This window comes from Eleutherodactylus coqui, chromosome 7 (genome assembly GCF_035609145.1).
Source record: "Eleutherodactylus coqui strain aEleCoq1 chromosome 7, aEleCoq1.hap1, whole genome shotgun sequence".
Classification (NCBI taxonomy): Eukaryota; Metazoa; Chordata; class Amphibia; order Anura; family Eleutherodactylidae; genus Eleutherodactylus; species Eleutherodactylus coqui.
In genome coordinates this window covers 13031741-13054702 of record NC_089843.1, presented here as the reverse complement: position 1 = coordinate 13054702, position 22962 = coordinate 13031741, and the positions used below count along the sequence as shown (strand labels likewise).

The window sequence follows — 22962 nt, the reverse complement described above, 5'->3', positions numbered from 1 at the left end:
TGGCCTGGACGGAATGGGCAAGGGCAGAAGAGGCCCCTCAGGACGTCTCCTGAGGTTCTTCCCCCTTGCGCAAACCGGGCACGCGGACACAAATACCCGTACATCCTTAGCCATGTGCGGCCACCAATAGAGTCTGGCCGCTAACTCCAGAGTACCCCTGATACCGGGGTGTCCAGCTAGGACTGAAGCATGTGTCTCCTCTAACACTTTCAATCTCAGTGACAACGGGACAAATAATTTGCCTTCCGGAAGGGCTTCAGGAGCAGATTGTTGAGCGGCGTGAATGAGAGGTGAAAGGTCGGAGGAGACAGCAGCGAGGACCACCCCAGGGGAGAGAATGCTCTCAGGCTCCGGCTCGGAAGGTTCCGGAGAACCAAAACTCCTAGACAGGGCATCAGCCTTGACATTCTTAGAACCGGGTCTATAGGTAACAACAAAATTGAACCGAGAGAAAAACAAGGCCCAGCGGGCTTGCCGAGCATTTAACCTCTTAGCGGAATCTAGATAAGTGAGGTTTTTATGGTCAGTGAGTACCGTAATCTGGTGATGGGCTCCTTCCAAAAAATGCCTCCACTCTTCAAAAGCCCACTTAATCGCCAGCAATTCCCGGTTGCCTATATCATAGTTCCGTTCGGTGGACGAAAACTTCCTAGAAAAATAGGCACACGGTCTAAGGTTGGTGAGAGTGGAGGGACCTTGGGACAGTACCGCTCCCACACCAAACTCAGAGGCATCTACCTCCACCACAAAAGGACTGGACAGATCCGGTTGTACTAGGACAGGTGCAGACGAGAACGCCGCCTTTAGGGTATTGAAGGCCCTCAGAGCCTCAGAAGACCAGGTCCTCACATCTGCCCCCTTTCTGGTGAGGTCCGTTAGCGGTTTAGCCACCACGGAGAAGTCTTTAATGAATTTGCGATAGTAGTTGGCGAAGCCGAGGAAGCGTTGAAGGGCTTTCAACGACCCTGGCTGGGCCCACTCCGTGATGGCCTTCACCTTTTCAGGATCCATCTGGAAGTCGCATGGCGTGATGATATACCCCAAAAATGATATCTTTTGTACCCCGAAAACACATTTCTCGAGTTTAGCAAACAGCTTGTTATGTCTGAGTCGAGCTAGCACAGTCTGAACGTGAGTATGGTGACTCGGCAAGTCGGAGGAAAAAATCAAAATGTCGTCTAGATATACAACCACGAACACCCCCATGATATCCTGAAACACTGAGTTCATGTACCCCTGAAAAATGGCGGGGGCGTTACACAATCCAAAAGGCATAACTAGGTATTCAAAATGCCCGAGGGGCGTATTGAAAGCGGTTTTCCACTCATCCCCCTCCCGAATGCGGATGAGGTTGTATGCTCCCCTGAGATCAAGTTTGGAAAACCATCGGGCACCAGCGACCTGGTTGAGGAGGTCAGGAATGAGTGGAAGAGCATACTGGTTTCGGACTGTGATTTTATTTAGCTCTCTATAGTCAATACAGGGCCGGAGACCCCCATCCTTCTTCTCAACGAAGAAAAACCCGGCACCCACCGGGGATTCTGAGGGCCGGATGTGCCCCTTGGCCAGGCTGTCCTGGATGTAGTCCCTCATGGATTCTCTCTCTGGAACCGTAACGTTATAAATGCGGCCCTTAGGAAGTTTGGCCCCAGGAATCAAGTCTATTTTACAGTCCCATTCCCTATGAGGGGGCAGAGCTTCAGATAATTGTTTGGAGAACACGTCGGAAAACTCGGAGAGGTATTCTGGTAGGGGGCTCCCCTCGCAGGTGGAGATTCCCACCTTCACCGCACGAAGGTGGTTGGCACAGCGGGGACCCCACTTTACCAGTTCCAACGTGTCCCAATTTACTACCGGGTTGTGCTCCCGGAGCCAGGGGAGGCCTAGGACGACGTCCACAGACAAATCTCTCATCACTAGAAAGGTGCAGGTTTCCACGTGTAAGGCTCCTATAGTAAACCTTACTTCAGGGGTCACCAGATTAACCACCCCTGCTTGCAAAGGAGTGGAGTCCACTCCTGAAACCAGAATCGGAGTTTCTAAACGTAACAAAACCCCGGACAGTTGAGCAACGAAATTAAAGTTAACGAAATTAGCCACAGCCCCCGAATCAACAAAGGCTTGCCCAGTACGGTGGAAAGCATGAAATTCTAGGGTGCAAGGCACTAACATTTTGGACAACACAGGGAGTACCTTGGCTCCTAGACAGTCCCCCCGACAACTGCCTAGGAGCGGGAGTTCTTCCTGCCGTGGCTTCTTAGCGCAGGTAGCAATGCGGTGACCCGGCTCCCCACAGTAGAAGCAGAGGTTCTTCTTCAGGCGGTGTTCCCGTCGTTGCTCGGGGTTCACGGCTCCCAGCTCCATGGCCTCGGTGGTGGGAGGGTAACAGGTCGGGTCAGTCGAAGAAGTAGACGTGGGGAGTGGGGTGGTCCGAGCGGCGTGTCTGGCCCTCAAACGTCGGTCGGCTCGAATAGCCAGCGACATGGCTTGCTCCAGGGTTTTAGGCTCTGGGTGGGCCACAAGTAGGTCCTTGAGACCCTCAGACAGACCGGTCAAAAATAAGTCTTTTAGGGCGGCATCGTTCCACCGGGATTCCGTACAATGTTGACGGAATTGGGAACAGTAGTCCTCCGCCATCTTACAACCCTGGCGCAGGGCCAGAAGTTTGGAGACTGCGTAGCCCGCCCGGTCGGGTTCGTCATAAATTTGACCCAGGGCGGAAAAAAAGGCGTCAAGGGATAGTCGGGCTGGAGAGCCAGCTGGTAGCGAGAAAGCCCAATTTTGGGGCTCTCCCCTCAGGCGGGTAATTACGATTCCCACTTTCTGGTATTCAGTACCAGAGGAGTGGGGGCGGAGATCAAAGTAGAGCTTGCAGCTCTCTCTAAATGCAAAAAACTGATCTCTCTCTCCGGAGAAGCAATCCGGAAGCGAGGCTCGAGGTTCTGACATCGTTCCTGGAGCGGACGAGGGCTGCATGGGACCTGCAGCTGCCACTTGTTCCCGTGGCTGCAAGCGGGCTGTTAGGTCCTGGGCAAGGGTCGTAAGGACCTGGACCTGGTTCGCTACAGCCGCCACGGCCTCCATCGAGGGGCTCAAAGTTGCCGGGCGGATGCAAGGGTCTGACCTTAGTTCGGCCAGTGTTACTGTCAGGACAGTGTCCGGGATATGGGGGTCCCTGAGATATCCCGCAACCCCTGTCCCTGCCTACTTGCCCCCCTGGGCTAACCCCCAGGGCGACAACTGGGCGACGGTCCCTACCCTCACTAGGGAAGCGGGACACGGGAGACAAACAGACACAGAGACAAGCAACGGTAGAATGGTCAGACAATCCGGGTCGGCAACAAGAGGGTACGCAGTACGGAGGGGTCAGGCAAAACGTAGTCAAGTCCAAAAGCAGGTGTCAGAAAAGCCGAGGTCACAAGAGCAGTCAGGATAAACGCGGGTGCAGCTGGAGAACCAAACTAACACTGGCGAGGCCTGAGAGGAAAACACACCTATTTAAATGCTGTCAGCGCTCCCGCCCCAGAAGCTGATTGGGGCGGGGAGCCTGACAGCAGCAGGGCTAATCAGGGCGGTGCTGGGGACACGCCCCCAGTCTAGCTGCACAGACAGTTACTAGGGAAGCCAGCCTGGTAGTCAGGACACTAGAAGCACCAGCTGCCTCCCTAGCAACCCGGCGGCGACCAGTCTTACAGCGGCCCGGGGAGATCACAAGAACCGGGGTACCTCTGCGCCGCGCTCCTGCACCCCGGGTGGCCGGACCGGTGGTGCGGGCACGGCGGCCCCGAGAGTTGCCGGTTCTGACATAACCCTTCTATTTCTGTAGGCATTCTTACTTTGCAGCATTTTCCCGCACCTACCTAAAACCTTTGCCCCGTACTATATATAATGAGCCTTCAAACATACATTTACAGTATTGGTCCTATGAAGTTAATGCCACATGCTGTAAATAGGAGAGAGCGGCTATGAATGGAAGAGAGCTACTGTACCATTCAGGCCACTGCACAATGTATGGAGCCCTGCCTGCTCTGGCATGCCGCAGGCCTTCAAATCAACTAATCAGCAGGGAGCCAGAAGTTAGACTCCCACCAATCTACTATTGATGAGTCCTGGTGTCTAGTAGTTTACTCATCTCATCAGGCTCCATGGCAGAGATAGGCATACAATAAATTACATGCATTGATAGGACGGCTGTACTATTAGTGACAATCGGAGGAACATTGTCACTAAAACTCAGACAGACAGTAAGGGACAGATGTGCGGTCCCCAACAGACAGTCCTGATCAACACAGCTGGAGAACAGGCTGAACTACAGATTATTGTCTTCTTTTTCCTCCTTACATTACTATTACACAAGTTGTGCTAGCATATATGTAGTGGGCACCAGAGTAGGAGGATATTAGATACTGTGGCAAATGTTCCTCTCTCATCAGGCTATACTACAATGACATTTTGGAGATAGGTGTTATAAGCTGGCTCCTGCTCCCTCGTTTGATGTAGCAGCCTTTACTTAGAGTATATGTTCTTTGCAAAAGGATAGAGACCGTGTTCTAGAAGAATCTAGAATATGGAGCGAGACGTTCACAGATGTAATGCAGAAAAAGGAAATGGAGATCGGGATATTGAAGGAGAAACTTTCTGACACTGAAGAGTTGAAGAGAGAGTTACATGAAGTATGTTGTCTTCTGGAGCAGGAGAGGCAGCAGCAGAATCAGTGGAAAGAGACCTGGCAAGAAGCAAGTGAACGGTTTGTAGAGTCTCAGGGCTTGATGAAGTGTAAAGAGGCTGAAGTCTAGAGGTTGCACAGAAAACTGACGGACATGATGGTGGCCAACCAGCAGATGGAAGCAGAGATGACCCAGATACAGGAAGAGCTTGCAGCGGCAGAATGTGCCAGAAGACAAGCTCAACAGGAGAGAGATGAACTCACTGGTGAGACTGCAAGAAGTAAAGATGCTTTAGTTGTGGAGGAAAAGGGATGCTTAGAATCCAGCACGGCACAACTAGAGGAAGATGGATTAACTGGGAGAGTGTTAGCGGTTCTCACTCGTATGTGGAGGCAATTCAGAGGGTATCAGTCCTCTGTATAGTAAACACAGTCCTGGTGGGCAGCAGAAAACACAGAAGCAGTGCAAGAAACACAATGAGTATGAACATGGCCTGAGGACACAGCAAAAGTTCCTGAACATACACAGGGAAGGTGAGAAAGAGGCCATTAAAGGGTTCTTAGGGCATTCATCAACTGATCAGAAATATCAACAGTGGCTGAAGAGAACAATTGAGAATGAAATGAATGTATCCTCTGCAGAGAGTGAAAAGACTTCAAGAAAGTTGTGCAGAATACTTCTCCAAGAGCTAAGTGTGGCTATAGAAAGTTACATGTTGGAGGAAGAGTGTTCCATGCCTGGACAACGCCAGAAGTACTTAAGGAGAAAGTTAATGGACTGGAAGCTTATCATATGAGGTCACAAAAAGGTGTAAAAGCTCCTGAAGGAATACAGAAGTATGTCTGTAAGAGAGACACTGGAGCTGCCACCATACAAGCTGGTGAGGCCCTGTCTGAGCAAGAGGAAGAAATTAGGGAGCAAAATAACAAAGACGGCTGGCAACTTGTGAGTAATGGCCGTCAGGTGATGAAGAAGAAAGCCATGTCTGCTAAAGATGCAGAAGAGTCTGACCTGCTGGAGCAGATGGAGAGAGAAATGGCTGACCAGTATGGTGCTGGAGCAGAGGCTCCTGAAAACATAAGCAAAGCGCTTGTCTTGAATGTACAAGAAGAAAAAGTGAAGATGCAGTTTGAGGATGAGTTGCCAGTCCCAGGGAATGCCCAGTGGCACTGGGAAGTTAACCCACAAGCTGTGAGGGCACAGTGTGAGAGAGATGTGCAGAGACGTGATAAGGCTGAAGACAAGAAGAGACAGCTTATGAGACAAATTAAAGAAAATGTTGTGGGACAGCATATGACCCTTGTTAGAGTTCAGCAAGTATTTGATCCTGGGGGGTCTAAGTTGCTTATAAAAAGACTAATTGTCTTTTGCCATGAGAACGAGGATATATGACAGTGCAGTAGCAAGAGTGGCCTGTAGGGGGCCTCTGAGCGCAGTCACTGTGTTTGGTTTAGTTAACTTGCACCTGCAAGGGTGCGGCTACACAGTATAAATTTCCCCTCCCTGACAAAAGCAGTGTCCTTGAAGCCTGTGGAGCTCAGGTCCATTGAGGCATGTGGGGCCTGAGGTCTATATAGACCTGGTGATGGTCTGTGAGGGACCTGGAAAACAAAGCGGACAAGGGGTAGTCGGCCCCTCGCTCATCGCCTGTCGGGCGAAGTCATCCGCTACCCCGCTTCCACAGTCCTGCAGAGTGTTCACTCTCCATGGTGATGTGTGTAGTCCTTCACGAGATCCAAATAGATTGATTCAGAAAAAAGTTACACCAATGGGGATATAGGAACTTCTAGCCTTTATTGAAGAGTGTCACAGCTTCATTTGTCACAAAAAGGTACGCTCTTCAGTCACAAGACCTTGGTCACCCAATAGACTATGGAGCACTGAGACTCCTTAGGACACCAGTGCAGTTAAAACCAATTAAAACATGTGATACAAAATCACTCCTACTCCCACCAAATTAGCATATTAAATTGTCATCTATCTTGTTTGGAGACACTTTACAAAATCAAACATCAAAGATGCAGTATATAAAGCCTAATTAATACATGTAATACGAATGTATCTCCAAGCATAAATGGATGATATGTATCAGTGACGATATTCTATTGAACTGAATACATAGTGCAAAACCTACAAACACACGGAAGACGTATGTATGGTCTTACATGATAGACATATGTTATGTTCAATTAAAATTTACCCCCATCTAGAATGCAACAAACTAAACTTATTAGCAAAAGAAAAAAAAAGGGTCCATGAAATAATGCATAATGAATGAATGCCAACCAGGTAGTAAATGTGCAAAATGATCTTCCATCCGGTTAGATGTAAAAGGCAACAACATTTGGACTTTACCCTGTGTTTCTTCATGTCATTGCGGTGCTGCCACCCCTGGGTCAGGGATAGTAAGCAGGAGATCCCAAGCAAGCAGTGTAGTGCAGTGGTCCTCCAGGGGAAGAGCCCAAGGAGTCAGGCTGGCTTACGGAAAACAACTCACTTTGAGTGTGCATCCAGATGGTAACGCAGCAACAATCCACTTTTGCAATTCCCAGATATAGTGGTGGTTGCTGGAAGTACTGCTTCCCACAACAACCTTCCCCGTTGTAATCATCAAATTCCTCCAGATCCATAAATTGGTTTCATTATTTATATATATATATCTTTATATTATCAGGATACTACAACAAGCTGCGACTGGGCGGTGAGGATGTGTCTGACCGAATCCATTGCGTTTTCACAGTCATATTTCAGCTTATCAGCATCGGCACCATGTATGGAGGTGAGGATATAGAACGTACATATTATGTCATAGATGTTGCATTTTAGTCTCTATTTACACCACTATGAAATGCTTATTTCCTGTCAGCCTGAGGTTTATCGTCTGTGGTGGCCTTCTCTACTAGATGTCATGATTTATGAGAAGTAAATAATCCCATCCGTCTGTCAACCTAAAACACCATATGTAACAATGTTATACAGTGTGCGGATGACCCATAAAAAATCCATGCACAGAAAATACCAGGATCGGTCACAGCTCAAGCCCAGGAGTGATAAGTTCTTGCGAACAATTAAAGATAACTTTCACAGATATAGATATTTAAAATTAATGACTTTTATTAATAAATACTAAAAACATGGGCTCACAAATAACACTTCTAGACAATACGCAAAAGAACAAGTAACACACATATGAAAGGGATCAGCCCTAGTTAGGGATCGTGTGGGGTAATGTGTCTCCCAGGTGTAGTAGGGGGAGTAAGTACCGCTCATAGATATAGAGACCGGCTAGGGGTTCCAATAGTTGACAAAAAGAAGAGATTTCTTGCCCCCTTTTCTGTCTCCGAAACTGGAGGATAGATGTTTGAGAACTGGTGCGGTACACGAATTGATACCCACTTAAAACACGATATTGTTTAGCATGTTGATGATGCTTAAAAGAATTTTCAATGAGTACTCAGTTCCAGCACATTATTGTTGACATATAAATATGTGCTAGACGCGTGGACTCATTGTACATCAGCAATGCTGAACAAGAGAGGCTCAGAAAGCTCGCTTAAAACACGATATTGTTTTGTATATTGATGATGCTTGAGGTTTTCAATGGATGCTCAGTTCCAGCACACTTCTGTTGACACATATGAAGGTGCTAGGAACATGGGCTCATTGTGCATCAATGATGCTGAACAAGAAGGGCTCAGAAGGCTCAAGGTTCAGAAAGCTCGACGCGTTTCCCTGTCCTGATAGAGGGCAGTTCCTCAGGAGCGCGGGTGATTATCACCCATTAATTCGTGTATCTAAATAGTCATAGAGCAGTAGAGCAAGGTTGTCTATATCTGTGAAGGTTCTCTAAAAAATTATATAGATTTCTATACCACTGTGATTTCGTTGAATTTTCGTATGGTATGGCTGGTTTCCTTTCGAGGGACCTTACCGCCACCCAGTGGCTGTCAGACGCTGGTGCCGTCTTTTCCGAAGGAGAATTAAGCCATCAAACTCAAAACTACTCAATCGATGCATGTTTCAAGGAACTAACTTCACAGTATCGTGAGTTTACACGCAATTGGTGGGAGGTACAGGGCCTTCAGAGATATGATGAACATAAGATCATACCAAGAGGCCTAAGAAATCCCATTACACCACCAAAACGAATCAAAAACCCTGAATTTATAAAAAAGTGGGAAAGCGAGTCCACATCCTTCTCTCTTCAATTAATCAGATTACTACTAGACGAAGAGAAATCGTCGTTGATTGCGAACCAGAAAAAAACTCAACGATCTATTGGAGAAAGCAAAAACATTCTCCTCTGATCCAGAATTTCTGGCAAAGGAAAAATCTCTACAAAGCAATATAGAAAAACTCACCACACAAATAAAAGAACGCAAGCATACACAATTTAATAGAGATCTAAAAGACTTCAAGGAGAACAAAATTTATACAGAGAGAAACACACACTCTGAGACAGACGCCAGTTCTTCTGACTTTGAGCAATCAGATAGTGAGAGAAATAAAACCAGAAGAGCCCCGAAACCACCTAGATGGGGCCGCTACCCACAACAATCAAAAGGACGTGGGAAAACCACACATTCAGGGTTTTTTTTTAGAACAGCCAATATCGCAATACTTTCTGCGAGGGAGGAGGGACTATTGAGCCCCGACATGGATCCTCAGTCTAGCTATGATACACAGACAGGATTTGACCCTCACAATACTGTGAAGGCAATAACATCTGAACATGCATCGACTGATAAACTAAAAGTCATTAATCTATCCGATTATCATCTATCCGGGGAGGAGAGACAAGTTTTGGAGAGGGGGCTGTCCTTCGTCCCCACGACCAAGTTTGACGCGTTCGTGTGGGCGAAGGACATCTCCCTCTTCACTCGTAAATTGAGATGGCGCAAGTTCTTTATGATTAAAAACCGTGAACGCGCCAAGGAACTAGGGCTGGAGGTCTCGGACCTTCCAGGACTAGAGATGCTCCAACAGCTTGAGGAGGAAAATGAGAGACCGGTGGGGACCGGACCATTCACAGATCTAAAGTCCCCAAATACAAAAAAAAACCCAGCATGTCCATGCCCTGAGTTAGACATTTTTGAACAGCTTGTTACAGAAGACTTAAAAACACTAAAACCTCGTAGAATGCACCCTAATTTATCACGGGCAGAAAGTTTAGCACTACAGGGACTCAAATCCAACAACAAACTTGTAATAAAACCTGCCGACAAGGGGGGAAATGTGGTCATCATGAATCGAGACAAGTATGTATCGATGTGCCTTCATCTACTTGAGGACATAGATACATATAAGATATTACCCTCCGACCCGACCACAAGATTCCAGACGGAACTAAATAAACTCCTACAAGCTGCCCTTGAAAACAGATGCATTGACCGCAAAGAATGGGAGTTCTTAAACCCTAAACATCCGGTCGTAGCTACGTTCTACGCACTCCCAAAGGTGCACAAAGGCACAAATCCTCTCCGCGGGAGACCAATAGTCTCTGGTATTAATAACCTTACACAGAATTTGAGTATCTATGTGGACAAAATTTTGAGACCTTTCGTGACATCATTAAGATCGCATGTCCAGGATACCATGGATGTCCTCAAAACAATCGAAGGAATTACGGTGGATCCAGAGACTCTCCTTGCCACCCTCGATGTGGAGTCCCTTTACAGCTCCATTCCACACGAGGGAGGCGTTAAAGCTGCCCATTTTTTTCTGGAGCAAAGGGGATCACACTTTCTACAGCATAACAACTGCGTCCTTGAATTCCTCTCCTTCATTTTGACCCACAATTACTTTTTGTTTGATACCCAGTACTTCCACCAGCTCAGGGGGACGGTGATGGGGACATCCTGTGCCCCATCGTACGCCAATCTCTACCTAGGCTGGTGGGAGGAAAAGATCATTTACACCAACCCTGCATGGTCAGACAAGATTTTGTTATGGCTTCGCTTCATTGATGACATCCTGATTTTTTGGAGAGGCACCGAGTCATCGTTCAAGAGTTTTGTTGATACATTGAACAGAAACAATTTCAGCTTAAGATTCACAGCGGAAATAAATAATAAATCAGTAGCTTTTCTTGACCTACTACTATCTAAAAAAGATGATGGATCAATCACCTCCACGCTTCACCGCAAATCAACAGCTACAAACAGCCTCCTTAAATGGGACAGTCACCATCCGTTTGCCCTCAAACGGGGCATCCCTAAATGGCAATTTCTTCGGGTTAACGAAATTGCTCCGACAATCAGGATTTCAAGCTGAAAAGTATGGGTCTGAAACAGAGATTCGAAGAAAGAGACTATCCCCGTGACATCATTGAAAACTCATACAAATATGCAGAACAACGGCCAAGAAGGGATCTTCTAACTCCCCGGCAAAGAGATGACACTCAAATCTCTAGAATAATAGGGACTTTCGATACGGGCACACGCAAAGTGAGGAATATACTTAAACATTATTGGAGCATCATTGCGAATGATCCAGACCTCACAGAGATCTTGCCATCCACCCCAATGATAACCTTCCGCAGAGGACACAATATAAGGGACCACCTTGTCAAAAGTCACCTGAACCCTGACACCAACGAGAATTGGTTAAATAGTCGCAAACCATCTGGGACATTCCCCTGCCACAGCTGTGCAGCGTGTAGATTCATCCTAAAAAGCAACACATTCACAAGTGCGAGTACAAAGCAAACCTATTCTAACCGTGGGTTCATTAACTGTAGAACCCGCAACGTGGTGTACATGGCCTCTTGCCCGTGCCCCAGGAACTACGTCGGAAAGACCATACAGGAGTTACGGCGTCGTATCCTGGGGCATGTTGGCAATATTCAACGTGGGGAGTCTACCCCACTAGCGGATCACTTTCGGGATGTTCATCATGGTGAACTTAAAGACTTAAAATTCCAGGGAATTGAGATCCTACGCACAAATGCAAGACGAGGTGATATTGATAAAAAATTGTTACAAAAAGAGGCCAACTGGATATTTAGACTAAACACGCTAAAACCAGAAGGTCTAAATGCGACACTAAGCTTTAACTGCTTTCTATAGCTTCCAAAAGGTCTTCTTTTCTCCTTCGGCCAAATAATCATGATAATTCTCCTATGTTAATGAGAATATCCCTTAACATGGATGTATGTTTGAAAGAATATAAACAAACTTTTCTCTAGGTATCATCCTATAGATATGTCTACATATCATATAACCTCTTCCGGCACCACAAAAGCATAATCTGACCTATCTTTTACATTATCAATCTAATATCTTGGATATAACATGACTTATGCATGACACTTTGATCCAAATAGAGTGCTAATGACAGAGTAAACAACTGCAGACCTGGATATCTAACTTCTAATGCTTTCTTCCCCCTGTATCCTTTAGGGTAATAAACAAATCCCTTTTATCTGGTTATTACGAAATCATGCACCACAAGATAGCCTGAGGGGTCCCAGTTGTACTTTCATTAAAGTAGAGGCCGATGCTGTCTACATCTCTGACAGCAAGTCGATCGAGGTCATTTCTATATATAGTTTATCATAAGAGCCCCTGGGAAGGGCTGGGCTATGTCCAAAGCACGCCTTCACTCACGCCCCACTGTCATCCTGGGGTAACGCCCCGATTGATGACGTGCGACTGTCATATGAGATACATCTATACCTGACATCTAGCCCCTCCATATGATGTGCCGCGCGATTATTTCTTAATGCGGCAGACGCTATAACAAGACAAGGACTAGTGGCTCCTGCCATTCTTGAGTGATATCTTTCGCAATGAAGCCACCGCATTACAGTATATCTGACCCCCGATATCAAGCTCCACCCATCCCACTATACTATCCAATAAGGAAGCACGCTACGTGATGACGTCATCACGTGGCGCGTCATGCGTTCCACTGTGGAACGCGGAAGTCTCCATCTAGCTTGGTCCATCCCGGTCTTCTATCCAATGAGAAGGCACGCTGCGTGGTGACGTCATCACGCAGCACGCCATGCGTTCCACTGTGGAACGCGGAAGCTACTACACGGCCACCTCAGCAGTAGATCGCATAGACATCCATTGCGATCGGATGGGGGATTATAAACTTGTAAAGAAGGGTCTGCAGGACCACCCAGTTACTGCACCGTTTCGAGGCATATAAATACCATAACCGGGCATCATCCCCAGGTGGGCGTTCCCCAAGATAGTTGGTACTGCCCCTTGGGGACCCAATAGGTTGGATCATAAAACTCCTCCCTTAGAGGAGGAGCCACATCTCCTTTTAAGCACTGTCAGAAGCCTCAGCACTTCATAGCCGGCCGCTCACCATCAGAGCCGCAGGCGCCACTTCTTCCACTCTGTCCCTGCTTTACACCCCGGTCTAATCCAGCTTGGACTGGCACCTAGGGGTTCTGTATTTCTCTGCTTTTCTGAACGAGGCACAAACGGGGCATCTTTCCCCCGATTGTAATTAGAATAACCTGCTCCCCTCTTTGAGCTAACTTGTCCTTTTTCTGGGACATATACTGCTTTTTTTCCTCCTGTGCCGTCCGCTTCTAAGGGCATTTTCCCTAATACACACGGATTGGACATACACCAACTGTGGTAGAATGGAGGCATAGGAATTATAGGGAAGCGTTCTGATATAACTAAGTCGGACAGATTACTCGATGTGCCAAACAAACGGGCACTAATCTGTATCGATCTGGGAAATATGACAGACCGAGCAGGGAACTTTCAGGGGGTCACTATCAGGCAACACTCTAGTAGCGGGCGACTAAGCTAGATCTGAGGCTGTCATCCGCTACCTTGAGGTGCCACTTGACATACCTGAAGTGATATTGGTATATATCACTTTATATGCCAGAATCTGACTTAAAAGACCATTTAAAACAAAATCCGGCAGCAGCACTAATTTAAGACACCGCGCCAGAAATGGCAATCTCGAAGTGGGGACCATAATTTTACGGAAATATTGAATAAGTGGCACCACTCAAACAGGACCAAATCGTTGTTAACGTCCTGATTGAGTAACAACCTTGCTCTACTGCTCTATGACTATTTAGATACACGAATTAATGGGTGATAATCACCCGCGTTCCTGAGGAACTGCCCTCTATCAGGACAGGGAAACGCGTCGAGCCTTCTGAACCTTGAGCCTTCTGAGCCCTTCTTGTTCAGCATCATTGATGCACAATGAGCCCATGTTCCTAGCACCTTCATATGTGTCAACAGAAGTGTGCTGGAACTGAGCATCCATTGAAAACCTCAAGCATCATCAATATACAAAACAATATCGTGTTTTAAGCGAGCTTTCGGAGCCGCTCTTGTTCAGCACTGCTGATGTACAATGAGTCCACGCGTCTAGCACATATTTATATGTCAACAATAATGTGCTGGAACTGAGTACTCATTGAAAATTGTTTTAAGCATCATCAACATGCTAAACAATATCGTGTTTTAAGTGGGTATCAATTCGTGTACCGCACCAGTTCTCAAATATCTATCCTCCAGTTTCGGAGACAGAAAAGGGGGCAAGAAATCTCTTCTTTTTGTCAACTATTGGAACCCCTACATGGTCTCTATATCTATGAGCGGTACTTACTCCCCCTACTACACCTGGGAGACACATTACCCCACACGATCCCTAACTAGGGCTGATCCCTTTCATATGTGTGTTACTTGTTCTTTTGCGTATCGTCTGTAAGTGTTATTTGTGAGCCCATGTTTTTAGTATTTATTAATAAAAGTCATTAATTTTAAATATCTATATCTGTGAAGGTTCTCTAAAAATTCAATTAAAGATAACTACCTTACCCAACTGGTGCGGGAACCAACTAGAGGGAGAGAAATTCTGGACTTAGTACTAACTAACAAACCGGATCGAATAATGGGGGTGCAGGTTGAGGGGCACTTGGGGAACAGTGACCCTAATATAATTGACTTCCAGCTGTCATTCAACAAGAAGCTTTATCAGACAGCGACATTTAAGCAAAATTTGATCAGCTCAGAACTACTATCGGTAACATTAATTGGGACAACATCCTCAAAAATATCAGTACAGAGGACAAATGGGAGGAGTTTAAAAACATCCTAATCACCTCATGTGAGCAGTTCATTCCCTTTAAAAATAAAAGAACTTCAAGTAAAAGGAAACCATTGTAGCTAGATAAGACGCTAAGAGGGGCAATAAACGAAAAAACAAAAAAAGTGTTAAAACTACTAAAACAAGAAGGCAGCGAAGAAGCACTAAAATCGTACAGGGAAAAAAACTAAATATGAAAGAAAAGATCAAAATTGCTAAGGAGGAGGCAGAAAGACGGATCGCCAAAGAGAGCAAAAACAACCCTAAACTATTCTTCTATTATCTTTACAGTAAAAGGATTTGCACGGAGAGCACTGGCCCTTTAACAAACAATGCAGGCAAAATCATTGAAGATGATGGAGGGAAAGCGAACCTATTAAATAGTTTATTTTCAAGTGTATTCATGAACGAAAAGGAAATGTCACACGAGATGCAGGGGAATAAAATGAACCCCTCGCAAAATATTACATACCTAACACAGGAGGAAGTGCGGAAGCGGTTAAAGAGGATACAAATCGCACGAAAACATGATTTTTGTGCAGCGTGATGCAACATTGACAGTAGGCAATCCTACTGTCAAAGCCCTAATCTAAGCCCTGGCTGCAAGAAAGAAAAAAAATACACATCTATCCCCTGTCCCGCACTGTCAGCCGGCCGCATCTTCTACCCGGGTCCAGGGCAGTGATCTTCTCCTCTTCTAGCTGGGGATTCAAAAATCCCTGCCTCCTGGAAGCGCTGGCTGTGATTGGCTGACACTTAGCTTTAATCACTTGGTTCAATCACTGCCATTCATCGAGCGCTGGCTGTGATTGGCTAAGCGTCAGCTTATATTTCGAGCCACCCCAGAAAAACCTTGCATGTGGTGCTACAAAGTCACGTGACTTTGCAGCGCTACAAAGTCGTGGTATCACCGCGATAAGTCGCGGTGATATCGCACAGACCAGCGATGCAATATTGCTGCAATTTTATTGCAGCGATGCCGTGTCACTCGTGTAAATGAGGTGTTAGTACCAAAAAATGTTTACATGGATTTTTGAGGATTGTTAAACCTTTGACTGACATAACCAAGAAGGGTGCTTTTCCATCAAAATGGTCCCCTGAAATTCCCACTACATCACCACTTATTGGAAGGCAGCAAGTCAATGTCAGAAAAAAAGCAAAATGTCAGAATTATGTTTATTTTCATTGCCCAGTCTCCAAGAAAAAAAATGTAGTAAATAGCGATTAAAATGTCATATGTACTCCACATTGGTACCATTCGAAACCATGGGTTGTCCCTCGAAAACAAGCGCTCGCACAGCCCCATCAATGGAAAAATAAAAACTTCAGCAATTTCATGGGGACCCATTCCCTTGATTTTGAGTCCCATAGCATAGTTTACGGGGCTCGAACTTGATGACAGGTACATTTAATTGCCCCCCACTGTCTAATACTACATTAGTGAATGAGAAATCTTCTTTCTCTTAGCAGGCAACTCCTACGGATGGCTCCTGATATTGATTACCAGCATTCTCTTGGTTGGTGAGTTTTTTCCTTTGGTGACGTGCAGATCTGTACATTATGGTGGGGAATAGAGATGAGCGAACGTGCTCGTTAAGGGCAATTATTCGAACGAGTATCGCTATTTTCAAGTAACTGCCTAATCGGGCGAAAAGATTTGTGGGGCGGCGGGGTGGAGTCGGGGATAGCAGGGGGAATGAGCTCTCTCTCCTCCCCATCGCTCAACCACGGCACCCCCTAAATCTTTTTGCCTGAATAGGCAGTTACTTTAAAATATCGATACTCGTTCAAGTAATTGCTCTAAACGAGCACGTTCGCTCATCTCTAGTGGGGAATTTACCTAGATCATCAGTTTATATGCTAGTCCAAGTGAAGAGTTTGTCAGAGTGAAGAGCGATAAGTGTAATAATAGGAGTGTTAAATAAATACATTTTAAAAAGTGTTGCGTGGAGCATAAAAAAGTCGAATTTTGGCAAAAATACCCAACGTGTCTTAGGTAAGGACAGGTTTTCAGTCTCTGTGAATGAGCATGATTCCATTCATTGACAGCCAGCAGAGATGTCATGGTGATAAAAGAGAGAAAAAAAAAAAAGACACAAGGCACATTTACTAATCCCATCTAATTCTGTAGCTGGACGGTGTAAACAGACTTTCACATCACATCTTCGAGCACAAGTTTTCTGGCACAATTTTCACCAGAAAACTGGCACATTTTTAATAGTAAATCTGCCTCCCTGTCTATTACAGCATTCAAACGTCTTATTTATGCACGAGTTAAGCTTCATTTCCATAAAACTGAATTAGACTGAATGTTTATGTTGCAGTTTCCTTACCAACATGTAGACAGTCTTTTTGGACCCATCTTTCCTCCTCCTCCAGACCCCTCTGTTCACTTTCTTCAGACCCTTCTGTCATCCTCCACCTGACCTCTCTGTTCTCTCCTCCAGACCCCTCTGACCCTTCCTCCATACTCTTCTATCATCTTCCTCCTCTAGACTCCTCTGTTGTCATTCTCCTGCTTCAGACCCCTCTTTCCCTGTCCTCTAAAACCCTCTGTCCCTTCTCCTTCAGACTCCTCTGTCCCTTCTCCTTCAGACTCCTCTGTCCCTTCTCCTTCAGACTCCTCTGTCCCTTCTCCTTCAGACTCCTCTGTCCCTTCTCCTTCAGACTCCTCTGTCCCTCCTCTATCAGACCCCTCTGCCCCTCCTCCATCAGACCCCTCTGCCCTTCCTCCATCAGACCCCTCTGCCCTTCCTCCATCAGACCCCTCTGCCCTTCCTCCATCAGACCCCTCTGCCCTTCCTCCATCAGACCCCTCTGCCCCTCCTCCCCCAGACCCCTCTGCCCCTCCTCCCCCAGACCCCTCTGCCCCTCCTCCCCCAGACCCCTCTGTCCCTCCTGCTCCAGACCCCTCTGTCCCTTCTGCTCCAGACCTCTCTGTTTCCCTCCTCTAGACTCTTTTGGTAGCGGCTTATCTTCCTTGGGAACAAAGGATTGGACATGTTGAAAACCAATATAACTGATCCCCCTTTCCCCTGACCTCTGCTTTTGGGGAGCATCAAAGTACCCGCATAGACATTAGATTGTTGGACGGTCCAGCTGAAAGTGGCTAGCTCATTGGTCAATTAATTAACCCCTTAAGGACCAGGTTGTTTTGTATCTTAAGGACCAGACACCTTTTAGGGATTTTCCCCATGTGGTGGTTTTACTGCCCTTTTTTTCCTTCAGCTATCAAAATTATTTTTGCTGTGTTTTTTTGTGACATATAGGTGTTTTTTGTTTTTTTTAATTAAGTATCTTTTTTACTGACTTTTTTTTGCCGTTTTTTAGTTTTATTGGGGGTAAAAGGCTAAAAAATGATTTTTTTTAAACATTTATAGTTATTTTTTTATCAGTATATTTATGCTAAAATAAAATATGGGAACAGGTTCCTCTATTTGTTTCAGACGTTTTGATATATAATATGTATGGTTTTGGATTACAGGGCGCTTATAGGGACGGTTTTGGTTGGCGTCGGCTTTAGGTTATTTTCTTTCTTAATAATTTTGTAAAATAGTAATTTTGTTTTACTTATGTATGTAATTATGTTTTTTACTATCTATGTCCCCCATGATGTCATGTAAGACCTCTGGGGGACATTCACATGTTTTTTGTTTTTTTTGTTTGATACTTTCTCACTGTAGCAGGTGTTTCCCCAGTTACAGGGGAAAACAACCCCTGTAGTCACTGGCAGAGCTGGTCAGGGGCTAGTATGACCCTGCACCTCTGCTGTAGCAGGGAATCCCAGCAGTTATGTGACCCCCCCGACTCCCGTAGTGGAAGTTACACTTCGACTTTCACTTTCTAGTACACAATGTTCATTGAGCGCTGTGTACTCGGAGATGGAAAAGGCAGAACGGGTTAAAAACCCCTCTTGCCTTCTCTTCCGGGTTATCAGCTGTTACTAACAGCCTGACAAGCCGTCTTGCCCCTGATTAATTGCAGAGGCAGGAGGCTTAAAGCGCCGCTGTAATTTTACAATCGGCGGGGCTTTAAGCCAAGGACCAAGCGCGGTAAATATACCATCCTTAATGGGTCAATGTGTATGTCCATATTATTCTTAGAGGATTCTCAGGAGATTACTGCAAACAGTGTTATTATTGAGGCTAACAGTATACAGTAATCTCTTGAGCTCCACCTAGTGGAGGCTGCAGGCACACATAATGTTATACTTCAACTCTACATCTATGTGGGGTATTTACAGTAGAACTCTAGATCAAAATGACAAAGCTAATCAAAATATGGAAACAAACAGCAAACTGAGACTTGTCCTTTCTATGTCTCTGCAGGAATGCTCCTTCCATGGGTTTTAGGAGCTCCTCCAATCACCCGCACCATGAACAGATGTTGCTCATCTTTCAGTAAGTTATATATACAGATTTATGTTCTTACACATTCTGCTCCAATAGAGGATGTCAGCCAAGCAATGGACATAACTAGAAAATGCTGAGGCCCTATGCACATGACTGCACAATTTCAGCACATGAAACAGACTGGTTTTAACGCCTGCATACACCCACATCTGTGTGTTGTGCATGTCCCTTTTTACATCTATGTGTGATCCTTGTGTGTCATCTGTTTTGTTTTTTTTTTCTCGTAAGCAAAAAAACTGAGGTAGGTCCACTTTTATTCTAGAATTGCCTAACAATGATCAGTAAACAACATGGATTTCCTCCATGCGTGCTCCATTTCATTATTTGCACCAACTAGACTTGACCAGGTGACTGTTGGACCACAAAAGGACAGTATGTGAAAGAAAAAAACACATCTATAAAACTGATTGGCCATCATGAGCCGGTGTGCTGTCTCTGTGCATTCAGTTGTAAATACGGACAGCACTTGGACGTGAACATGATTTGTGTGAATCGGACCTTAATAGCAAACATTTTGGTCCTTTGTAGCTGATGACATGAGCTCCAGCTGTAGGAAGACCGCTCTAAAGGCATTGAGCCTGCTCCTACTGCTGCTCCAACTCTTGTTTGCCGTCTGTGCCGGGCTCTTACACTATCGGTTCAGTGAGTATCTTCTGACAATCGTAATGCATTTGCTTTTTCAGATGTGGATGTTGTCAGATGTAGAATTTGCTGATGTTGTGCCACCAATCAGGTAATGAGAGTACTGACCCCTCAAATACTAAGTCCCACCTGTCCCAGATCCCGCGCTGTCACTTAGTTATGCAGGTCTGGCCTTCTTAAATCAGGCTTGGCTCTTGCGCAGCGATACAGGCAGTGCACTGATATAATAGTGATATCTGTATAACAGAGGAGATGCCAAATCGCAGGTGTCTGAGGGCTTCCTTGTGCCCACCACTGCCTCTTCAATTGTATCTCTTCTTTACACTTAAATAACGTTTCTGTCATGTTAAAAAACCCGACAAAGATGAATCATTTCAGATTTCTCTCCACCTTCCATGTGACTCGTTTGGCTCATCTAGACATTTTCTTAGTTGGTTGGTAAAGATCTTACAGCACATTAAAGGGATCTGATTGTTGGAAGGTTTTAATCAGGAGGAGGGTACCAAAACATCTCCAAGACATTACATGTACCATGGGGCGCAGGGGAGACTGTCAGCAAGAAGTGGATTAATGGCCCAACAATGACATCACCAAGAACTGTCTGTTCCTCAAAAATTGATAAAAGGACCAGAAGAAGATTGTTTCGGGAGGCCCAGAGGTCTGTAGCAGCATTAACCCCTTGAGTGGCGGGTTTCCTACCACCCTGTCGTGCCCACCAGGGCAGGTTTTTTAAATGGTCTAATCATTGAATTTCAACTAATTTTGCAGTCGCGTTCCAAGAGCCATAACTTTTTCACTTTTCCACTGACACAGCCGTATGAGGGCTTGTTTTTTGCGGGACAAGTTGTACTTTTTGATGGCATCATTTTTGGGTATATATAACGTATTGCATAACTTTTGCAAAAACATTTGTAGGGAGATTGGGGGGAAAAAAAGAAATTCTGCCATTGGTTTTTTGGATTTCATTTTTACGGTGTTAAACATGCAGAATAAATAATGTGATATCATTATTCTCTGAGTCAGCACCATTCTGGTGATAGCAAGTTTATACAGTTTTTGTATGTTTCGGGGAGGAAAAAAAGAAATGGGGGAAAAAAGAAAAAAAGGGGCAATGTCATTAAGGGGTTAAAATAATGTACCAACTTCCTACTCTGGGTCATTAGGAACGCAGGGATACCACATGTGTGATTTTATTTTAATTTTTTTACAAAGTAAAGGGAGACAAGTGTTTTTTTATTTTTATTTTTTTAATCATTTTTTAACTTTTTTTTTTATTTTAACTTTTTTTTTGTTCCTTTAGGGGACTTCCACAGGGACCCATCAGGACCCCCTGATCACTTTCCGGGGGTCTGATGGTGACAGCCCTTTACATCCTGCAGTGACAGCCCTTTACATGCTGCAGTCACATAGACTGCAGCATGTAAAGGGTTAACAAAGCAGAGATCGGAGGTTTTCTCTGATCTCTGCTGTAAGAGCTGGTGCCTAACTGTCATCTGACAGCTAAGCATCAGCTCTCCCTGCCACAGAAGCAAGCCGATGGTCTCTATAGCAACCTGTAAACAAAGCAGGAGACTTAGAAGCAGGAGATTGCCGGTAAATCGGCAATATCTTCCTGCTTCTCAATGTCCTGCTTTGTTCTCCGTGGGACTGTGCAGGCAGAGCACAATGCCACAGCTTGTGGCATTGTCGTCTGCAGCTCCCATAGTGATACATAGCCCGGAAATCTTCCGGGCTATATCACTATCGGCAGTGGAGCTCGTCCCGGAAAATTTCCGGCCGTGCCACTCAAGGGGTTAAAGGTGCTGCAGGAGTTTCTGGCAAGCACTGGTTGTGTAATGCATGTAACAACCATCACCTGTATTCTTCATATGTCTAAGCTGTGGGGAGGGAGACAGGATGAAAGCCTTGTCTAACAAAGAAAACCATCCAAGCCCGGCTATGTTTTGCCAAAACCTAAATCAAGTCTGCTAAAAGTCTGTGGAAGAATGTGTTCTGTCTAAAAAGAATGAGGGGGACCTTGTTGGCCATAATTCCAAAAAGTATGTTTGGCACTGCACCTAACTAGAAGACCGCCATACCCACAGTGAAGATGGTGGGGGCAGCATTATGTGGCGGCTGTTTTACTGCTGCTGCAAGGTGGAAGTAATTATGAGCAGTTCCAAATATCTGTCCATTTTGGCACAAACCTTTCAGGCCTCTGCTATAAAGCTGAAGATGAAGAGGAAGTTCACCTTTTAGCACAAGGTATACCTCCACATCAACAAAAGAAAGGCTTCACCACAAGATCAAAGTTTTGGAATGGCCCAGTCCGAGCCCAGACCTGAATCCCATTGAAAAATGTGGGTTGACCTGAAGAGGGCGCTACACATGAGATACTCTTGCAGTCCTTTGCAAGGAAGAGAGGGCAAAGATTGTCAAGGTGTGTCATGCTAATAGACACCTACCCAAAAAGACTGAATTCTGTCATAAGCGTGCAGTATCCGAGCAGCGGGCCCTCAGCCTAGGAGACAGTGGGGTAGAATTTGGGCCTTGCCACAGGGCTCTACCATCTCCCACCCTGAGGGTAGCATAGGACCCATCCAAGTAGCTGAGGGACGGCCTACAAACAGGGAACCCACGGTGCGATTTACCTGAGCTTTGGGTTGTGACGTGTGGCTCCACTGCTCCTTCCTCTGCAGTGAATCCAGATGTTGAACTGGTCCACACTTACAGAAGGTGTCCATGCGGGTCTCAGGCAGCTCCACCCACTCTCCAACTGCTGCCAAGTCCAGAACCAATCAAACACAACACCAACTCCCTCCTAGCATACCCCTTGCAATTACATATATAAAACATGATCACATGACAAAACACAAGATACATTTCCAGACATTCTCACAAACCAGACAATTAATGTATTCAGTGCTGCAGAAGTGCAATACACATCATATTCATGCAACAGGAAAGACACTGACAACACATAAGCACAAGACAACTTCATTCATGCGTTATGGAGGAGCCCTGTTGTTCTGGGCCACTACAAGGGCACATCAAACTACATTTTTTCCATCCTATAAATGAATGTTGAATTAATTCTGAAATGATTTATTTTTGTTAGATTTTTTTAAACATAACAAAAACATAGAATTTTAACAGGGGTGTGTAGACTTCTTATATGGGAT

At 45.4% G+C, this 22962-nt stretch overlaps 1 protein-coding gene across 1 annotated transcript in view; it reads left to right on the top strand.

Moving 5' to 3' along the window:
• LOC136572354 (uncharacterized) overlaps positions 1-22962 on the top strand; it is a 70876-nt gene that overhangs the window by 34973 nt on the left and 12941 nt on the right. Inside the window, exons 5-8 of the mRNA XM_066572864.1 lie at positions 7342-7446; positions 16215-16268; positions 19076-19147; positions 19688-19801. Of these exons, the coding sequence (XP_066428961.1) occupies positions 7342-7446; positions 16215-16268; positions 19076-19147; positions 19688-19801 (345 nt within the window). The remainder of the gene's footprint in view (positions 1-7341; positions 7447-16214; positions 16269-19075; positions 19148-19687; positions 19802-22962) is intronic.